The 9,120-nt window shown below is 43.5% G+C and overlaps 1 protein-coding gene across 1 annotated transcript in view; it reads left to right on the top strand.

Annotated features, from left to right (window-relative positions):
• The first annotated feature begins 237 nt into the window (after nt 1-237).
• fignl2 (fidgetin like 2) overlaps nt 238-9,120 on the top strand; it is a 39,449-nt gene continuing 30,566 nt past the window's right edge. Inside the window, exons 1-2 of the mRNA XM_029622838.2 lie at nt 238-435; nt 4,286-4,445. Of these exons, the coding sequence (XP_029478698.1) occupies nt 4,421-4,445 (25 nt within the window). The 5' untranslated portion in view covers nt 238-435; nt 4,286-4,420. The remainder of the gene's footprint in view (nt 436-4,285; nt 4,446-9,120) is intronic.

Consider the following 9,120-nt stretch of genomic DNA (forward strand, 5'->3'; position numbering starts at 1 on the left):
ACAAGCCCTCTCTCTCAAGCATGATTGGTCAACTCCCCTTTCCCTTCTGCCCCCTCTCATTCTCTCTTGCCCTGCTTAAATACTTTTAACATAAAGAGAGAGAGAGAGAGAGAGAGGGAGGGAGAGAGGGAGGGAGAGGAGAGGGGAGAGGGGAGAGGGGGATGGGAGCAATGGGGGAGGGGAATTGTGTGTGTGCACTCTGTTGTCACTGGCAGAGAGAGAGAGAGAGAGAGAGAGAGAGAGAGAGAGAGAGAGAGAGAGAGAGAGAAAGAAAGAGTGAGAGCGAGGGCGAGGGCGAGTGCGAGAGAGAGAGAGTTGAGTTGTGGAAAAAAAGCCTAGCAGTGAACACACACTCTGCTCTCTGCTCTCTGCTCCACAGGATTATCTAACTGCTGATTAAGATCTGCTAGAAAGAGTGCATGCTGGCATGAATAGGTAAGAACAGCTTCTCTCTCCTCTGTCTCAGTGTGTTGTAGTGTCGTGGCTGCACTGTGTTGTGTTTATACTGTAGTGTGGTAGGTGGCGGCTGCTGTCTGTGTGTTTGACTTGGCCCTATCTCTAGAGTTGTAAATGAGTGAAGTGAAGGAAGTGTTGACTTGTCTTTGGCCACTGGCCACTATGTACATCCCCCAACCTCAACACCTCCTGGTCTTCTGTCTATCTGTCCGTCTGCTTAGCCCCTGTGTGTTTCTCTGCCCTCTCTCTCTTACCTCTCTATATCTCTTTCTATAATTCTTTGTCATTGCCTGCACTGTTTATAGATTTGAATACTATTTACAGAACCGTGCAAAGCAATTGTCTGCTTTTAGAAATTAGTCTATGTGGGGGGGGGGGGGGGGCTAATTTAGAGATGTGTGTGTCAGGAGAAGTGAAATCAGTTCAGCCCACTTAAGGCAGAACTCTTGTGTAGCCTGTAGTTTAGGGATAGTTGTGCCATATTGTGGTTATTGCATAATATTCCATATGATTGGATGGTAATTGTTTTACTGTTGTGCGTAGAGTTTCATGCCCTTCATTGGATTCATGAAACATGCTGAAATCCACATTTGTACAGATTTTGGATTTTCATGGAATGTTGTATTTTGAAGTTGTTAAAAAATTGGTTTAGCATTTTTTTTATTGGGTCATGACTGTAATAGAAAATTGCGTATGATAATTCTGACTGTCAACAGACATTTTTCTATATTTAGCCTAGTATCTTCTAGCTGCTTTGAAATAGTCTGTGGAATGTGTGCATTGGGTTTTGAGATCCAAGTCCTTCAAATATGTGCAATGTTTGAGACCTGACATAGTGTGTTTGGCGTGATTATGTACAGGGCCTTCAGAATGTATTCACACTCCCTGACTTTTTCGCATTTTGTTGTGTTACAAAGTGGGATTGAATTGTCTTTTTTTTCTCCGATATCCACACAAAATTACTCTGAATGTAAAAGTGGAAGAAACATTTATTTTAAAAAAATTATGAAAAATAAACCATTAATATATCTTGATTAGAAGGCTATTCACCCCCGGAGACAATACATGTTTGAAAAACACCTTTGACAATCGATTACAGATGTGAGAAATTTTGGGTTAAGTCTTTGAGAGTTTTGCACCCTGGATTGTACAATATTTTCCCATTATTCTTTAAAAAAAAAGCTCTGTTAAGTTGGTTGTTGATCATAGAGTACCATAGTATTAGTCAAAATACCCGTAAAACCTTGTGGTCAAACAAGGAAATGGTTCCAATCGTTTTTCCACCATTCATTTTTCCCATAGGGAATTATAGAAACACTTCAAATAAGGTCTGTGTTTCGTGCAGGCTTACCATGGCGTGACGTTTTGATAACAGTGTAAATCTCTCTCGGACAAGATTACTTTTATCAAGATGTTCGCCTGTATTTACCCCCTTGCAAAATGAAACAATAATTAGTTGCTAATGTGGCTGTCATAAAGAACTACAAATGCCATGATGATCTGGACAAGACTGCCGAATCGAGACAACGGTAAGAATCTCTGGGTTAGCTATCTAATGTTTACATTTACATTTAAGTCATTTAGCAGACGCTCTTATCCAGTTAGCTAAATGTAGTAATTCATACATTGGCAATTCTGTGAACTGTCCTTGTGCATGTTTTAAATTGACACAATACCTGTTAGTAAAGGTGTCAGCTAGAGATGGCATGCAGGAGCTTGCAGGGATTTGTAGTCTTGCATGATGTCTACTTTGATGCCAATTAGCATTTTATAATCTGAGAGTAAATAGAGCTGAATATATTGATAAAAGTCACCTTGTCCGAGAGAGATTTACATGGTTATCAGAACGTCACACCAGGGTAAGTCTACAAGAAACACAGACCTTATTTGAAGTGTTTCTATAATTCCCTATGGGGAAAAATGAATGGTGAAAAAACAATTGGAACCATTTCTCTGTTTGACCACTAGGTTTTATGGGTATTATGGCACATCCAGAGTGGGGCTCTATTGCTAGACAGCCTTGCTCTAGATATTCATGCCGATTTAAGTCAAAACTGTAACTAGGCCACTCAGGAACATTCAATGTTGTCTTGGTAAGCAGCTCCAGTGTAGATTTGGCCTTGTGTTTTAGGTCACAACCATTCAACACTGTACCTGTTCTAAAATCACCAATGTCCTCATGGTGAAATCCCTGAGCAGTTTCCTTCCTCTCCGGCAACTGAGTTAGGAAGGATTCCTGCATCTTTGTAGTGACTGGGTGTATTGATTGATCCTCCACAGCCTAATTAATAACTGCACCATCCTCAAAGGGTTATTCAGCGATTGCTTTTCGAATTCTTACACATCTACCAATAAGTGTTCTTCTTTGTGGGGCATTGAAAAACCTCCCTGGTCTTTGTGGTTGAATCTGTGCTTGAAGTTAACGACTCAATTGAGGGACCTTACTTTGTGTGTGTGGGGTACAGAGATGTGTAGTCATTCAAAAATCATGTTAACCACTATTAATGAACACAGAATGAGTCCATGCAACTTATTATGTGATTTGTTAAGCACATTTTTACCTCTGAACTTATTTATGCTTGCCATAGCAACGGGGTTGAATACTTATTGACTAAAGACATTTCAGCTTTTTTATTTTTTATTCATTTCCAAAAATAATTACACACAAATTTCCTATTTGACATTATGGGGTATTGTGTGTAGATTAATGACACAAATCCTACATTTAATCCATTTTAAATTCAGGCTGTAACACAACAAAAAGTGTCAAAAGTAAAGTGGTGTGAATACTTTCTGAAGGCATTGTATTATCTGTTTCATTCTCTGTGACCTGATATTGTCCTGGGGCTGTTAGAGAAGCTAAAGTCATATTGGAACAATAAAAATAGAAATTACAGGATTAAAATACAATTCTTCTGGTTACATTACTTCCCTAGAAATGCTTGACATTTATTATCTCCAACCTTCAAAAATGAAATATTTGGTAAAAAAAAAGAAAAGAAAGAGCAACAAATTAAAATGTCTGTCTTCAAATGTTTTATGTGTTTTATACATTTGGGGGATTGTATTTTTGAGTACTCTTAGAACATAGCAGCATTGTGAGTTGTCTTTCATTTTGTATCAAAAGTATATCCAAAATCTGTAAAACAAGTCAGTTAAAATCGAACATGTGCTGTCAGTCAAACGTTGTTGTAGGAACCATTGTTTCTCCTCATCGTTTGGACTAATTCCACTGCCATAAATGTGTTTAGGCTCATTAGAAATGCAATCTTTACAGCCCTAGCTAACCAGTTGTGTGCATCTCAGCCTCAACTGGTCTCAGCTAATGCACAGAGAGGAGTGATATTCTGGGTCTTTCTGTGAGGCAGTCAGATTAAGAAATCCCTCTTTAAAGCTATGGCCACAGCCTCACAATCAGCTTAATGCTCTGTTTCCCTTCCTGCCTGTCTCTGTCTAATGAATACCTTGTGTGTGTGTGTGTGTGTGTGTGTGTGTGTGTGTGTGTGTGTGTGTGTGTGTGTGTGTGTGTGTGTGTGTGTGTGTGTGTGTGTGTGTGTGTGTGTGTGTGTGTGTGTGTGTGTGTGTGTGTGTGTGTGTGTGTTGCGTGCGTGCGTGCGTGTGAGTGCCTCAATTTGGGAGACAGCTTCGACTTGTAGGCTGCTAGTTTTTTCTTTTGCTTGTGAAGGAATGTTTCAACTTATGTTGTGTGTTTAGCTTTTTAATTGGTCTCGTGCTTGCTCGCGTACATTTGTGCATGTGTGTGCATGTTCGTACAGAGACATTGTGCAGCTGTAACTGGTCTGTAGCTGTCTCTCCTCTCCTTCTCCAGGGCTGGGTGTAGTAGTGTCAGTACCAGCAGCCAACCCCAGTGATGGACTACAGGCGGACAGACGCTAACCTCGACCTGGCTCCTGCTATTCTCTCACAGTCCCACTCTCCTCCTAACTGAGACCAGCTCCACAGAATGCTGAGTCCTATTGTCCCCTATAGTAAGTACCCTACACTTATCCCCTATATTGTAGTAAGTACACTGCTTTTCATGATACATATCAGTAGTAAGTACACTACATTGCCACCTGAGCAGATTTTGAATTCTCAGGTGTTCTCAAACAATCTAAGGGTATGGTTTTCACTCTGTACAGTAATTGTAAACAGAAGAGGAAGCTAGTTATGAAAGGGTTTGAGTTTGTTGGCTCCAGCAGCTGCCTGTACCTTCTAATGCACTCTGAATGCACTCAGTGTTACTTTCCTGGCCACAGTCGAACATTGGCCCTGTCTTAACGTTCCATCACAAGGAGGAAAATAAGGAAAGGAAAGAGGAAGAGAGAGAAGAGGTTGCAGTGGGGGTGGCTTGAGCAGCAGAAACCCTGTGGTTCTGACAGTGTCATTTCACAAACCTCAGTCAGTCCTCCTCTGGTTCGGAGTTTAGGCTACCACAGTGGTCACTGCTGCCTCCCCCTCTCCCTCTCTCTTCCCCTTCCCTCTCTTTCCCTTTAACGCTGACCTGATGACTGACGTGTCCATTTGGCAGGAGGTTAGGAAAGTGCAGCTCAGTTTCCACCTCATTTTGTGGGCAGTGGGCGCATAACCTGTCTTCTCTCGAGAGCCAGGTCTGCCTACGGCGGCCTCTCTCAATAGCAAAGCTATGCTCACTGAATATGTACATAGTCAAAGCTTTCCTTAATCTCTCTCTCTCTCTCTCTCTCTCTCTCTCTCTCTCTCTCTCTCTCCCTCTGCCTCTGCCTCTGCTCTCTCACTCTCTGTTTCCCTTCCCCTTTACATCTCTGCCTCTCAGTTCAATTCAAATGGCTTTATTGGCATGGGAAACATATGTTTACCTTGCCAAAGCAAGTGAAATAGATAAACAATAGTGAAATAAACAATCAAAAATGAACAGATAACATTACACTCATAAAAGTGTCAAAGGAATAGAGGCGTTTCAAATGTCATATTATGGCCATGTACAGTGTTATAACGATGTGCAAATAGTCTCTCTCTCTTTCTCTTCCTCTCTGCTTCTCCTCCTCTCTACGGCTCTCCCTCTCTCTCTCTACTCTTCCACCTCTCTTCCTCTCTGCCTCTCCTCCTCTCTACCGCTCTCCCTCTCTCTCTCTCGCTCTCTCTCTCTCTCTCTCTCTCTCTCTCCCTCTCTACTCTTCCGCCTCTCTGCCTCTCTCTCTCCTCCTCTCTACCGCTCTCCCTCTCTCTCTCTCTCCCTCTCTACTCTTCCGCCTCTCTGCCTCTCCTCCTCTCTACCGCTCTCCCTCTCTCTCTCCCTTTCTACTCTTCCGCCTCTCTGCCTCTCTGTCTCTCCTGAAAAGCATTGTTTGGCTGCCAGCATGGGGCTGCTGCTTCTCTCTGCATTTCAAGAGCTCCTTTTCTCCCTGCTCTTTAACTCGACTCAAAGGAGCTTTATTGGCATGACAGTTACAAGAAAAGAGGTCGAAATCGAACAAAATGGCCAATTTAAAAAGTATTACTTCATAATAGCTTGGAATAAATCCTTTTTTCTAGCAATCTGGAGTATGTTGAGGAGCGGTAGTATTTATTGTGGTGTTTGTGGGAGTGTGCTGATAGGAATTTAACCTGGACAAACTTTGCAATTAGAGAAACTAAAATATTTGTTGTGAAATTCAGTTTCTTGTTCTTTCTTTAAATGTAATTGTCTCTGCTAGCTATTTAACAGGATGTGACTGGCAGAAAGGGTGTTGTATGTGGAGGATGAGGGTTGCAGTAGATATCTCAGATAGGGGGGAGTGAGGCCTAAAAGGTTTTTATAAATAAGCATCAACCAGTGGGTCTTGCGCTGGGTATACAGAGATGTCCAGTTTACAGAGGAGTATAGAGTGCAGTGATGTGTCCTATAAGGAAAACTGGTGGCAAATCTGATGGCCGAATGGTAAAGAACATCTAGCCACTCAAGAGGCACCCTTACCTGCCGATCTATATATTATGTCTCTGAAATCTAGCATGGGTAGGATGGTCATCTGAATCAAGGTTAGTTTGGCAGTTGGGGTGAAAGATAGATGATAAAGATAGAGGAAGTCTCGATTTAACTTAGCCTGCAGCTTGGATATGTGCTGAGAGAAGGACATTGTACCATCTAGCCATACTCCCAGGTACTTGTATGAGGTGACTACCTCAAGCTCTAAACCCTCAGAGATAGTAATCACACCAGTGGGGAGAGGGGCATTTTTCTTACCGAACCACATGACTTTTGTTTTGGAGGTGTGCAGAACAGTGTTAAGGGCAGAGAAAGCTTGTTGGACACTAAGAATACTTTGCTGTAAAGCATTTAACACAAAATCTTGGGAGGGACCAGCTGAGTATAAGACTAGCATCTGCATATAAATGGATAAGAGAGCTTCCTACTGCCTGAGCTATGTTGTTGATGTAAATGGAGAAGAGCGTGGGGTCTAGGATCGAGCCTTGGGGTACTCCCTTGGTGACAGACAGTGGCTGAGATTTCTGGTAATGTCCTGACGTTACCAGAAGTCTGAAATGTTGCCAGATCACTAATAAAGGTCTGACCTTATTGTTATATGAAAAAAGAAATGTTTTGCAGTTGCTGCCCCTAACTGACTTAATAGAATATCTTATGTGTAATCTTATTTTACGACATGTGGTAGTTCAGTTGGTAGATCATGTTCTTACTGATGTCAGAACTGTTATTAACTGAGTTCCATCCGGTCCTTGTAACCAGGCAGACCACACTGACTGACCAATCAACGCTCTCCTCTGCTCCCCTCAGAACATGTAGATCCAAGAATGTCACAAACTACTGGTGGAGTATTTTGAATGCCTTCGAATTCCTCTTGACTACGGGACACTGCTTTCTTTCACTGGACTCATTCAACACACCAAATATTGGGCGTTTGTCTTAAATGGTCTCGGCTGGCTCTGCCTCTGCACACATAATACAGGTTTTCTTGTAGTGTGACTGTAGAGCTTCAGGCCATTCATTAGAAGAGAAGCTCTGTCGTGCTGTGGTTGTGTGTGGTTTCTCTCTCTCCCTCCCTCCCTCCCCATTCCCTCTCTCTCTCTATTATTTTATTGACAGTTTCTTCATGATTCTTCAGGACACAGATCATGTGAAGAGGAGGCTTAATGTATGTTGCGTATATGTGAACAATCTCGCCTATATGTCGGAATTTTCTTGGTGGAGAAGACAGAAGGAACATTCCTACGTTTTAACGTTACTTCTGACTCCTAGCACTGGCATTTCAGCCCAGTCTGTTTAGCATAGTATTCACACACTCTGTGCTACTCTATGTGCCCATAGAGAGCGTTCTTAGATCTAAATAAACACACATGCATGGCACGCACACACACACACACACACACACACACACACTCACACTCACACTCACACTCACACTCACACTCACACTCACACTCACACACACACACACACACACACACACACACACACACACACACACACTGCACAAATGCACTCTTTTCAGATAGAGAATAGATATTTTATTCACCTTCTCTTTTCCCTCACATCGCCTCTGTGTTAGTCCGTCTGGCCTTAGTCCCTAACCCCTGGCTCGTGGCTCTCTCTCCCCTGTCCAGGGACCCAAGCTGGGCGTGGCAGCTAGGGCCGGACCTGAAGGAAACCTGAGAGAGATTCCAGGGGCCATAAATACTCCTGGAGGGATTTGGTGTAAAGAATCTGTAATCTGCACTTCAAACAGGCTCCTAAATCAGTCCCAGGCCGGCAACCCAGGAGTGCCCTAACTCTTGTTGCTGGGAGCCCCCACTGCTGTTGGTGAAGGGATACCTTTTCTTTTCAACCCACCGACGCACATATGCCTGCCTGGCCTGACTCGGAGTAGATTAGAGCAGCTACTCAGATCCGGCAGATTTTATAGCTCTCCTTTCTGTGACCCCACTCTCTCTTTACTCTCTCGTTTTCTCATTTTGTTCTCTCGTTCTCTCTCTCTCTCCCTCGCATACACTCTCTCTCTTGTTTTCTTTCCCTCTCTAAGAACAACTTGACCCATGAAAGCCGGGCTGACTTGAGGCATGCCCCCCCCCCCCGAAGGACCAGTTTGGAGCATGGCTCCCACGTGTATCTGCCCCCCCTCCCCCCTGAAGGACCAGTTTGGAGCATGGCTCCCACGTGTATCTGCCTACCACCCCTCTTACTCATTGCTCCCCAGGTCGGTCACTCTTTAAAGCCAGTCAAACTGGTCTAAGCGACATTATACGTTTGAAAGAAAAGCACGTTTTGAAAATGGAAAGCACAGGAAAAGCACACGTTTCTACTGGCACCCAGTATAGTGAGAGGACCAAGAATGGAGCATGGCTCCAGCATATATCTGTTCTAGTCCAGGTTGGACCAGCATAGAGAGTAGTGTTATGGGTGGTGTATTGGATGGTGCAGTGAAGGGCCCCAGGACACCCTTGAATAAAGTTTCTGTGTGAATGAGAGGCTGGGATCATTAGTGAGGGGTGTGAATGGGCTCTAATTAGCCCCCAGCACAGTGTGTGTGTGTGTGTGTGTGTGTGTGTGTGTGTGTGTGTGTGTGTGTGTGTGTGTGTGTGTGTGTGTGTGTGTGTGTGTGTGTGTGTGTGTGTGTGTGTGTGTGTGCGCGTTTGTGGGTGTGCGTGTATGTGGGTGTGCAGGGTGCGCTCAGTCTTACATGTTTACATTGT

Source organism: Oncorhynchus nerka, linkage group LG20 (genome assembly GCF_034236695.1).
Source record: "Oncorhynchus nerka isolate Pitt River linkage group LG20, Oner_Uvic_2.0, whole genome shotgun sequence".
Classification (NCBI taxonomy): domain Eukaryota; kingdom Metazoa; phylum Chordata; class Actinopteri; order Salmoniformes; family Salmonidae; genus Oncorhynchus; species Oncorhynchus nerka.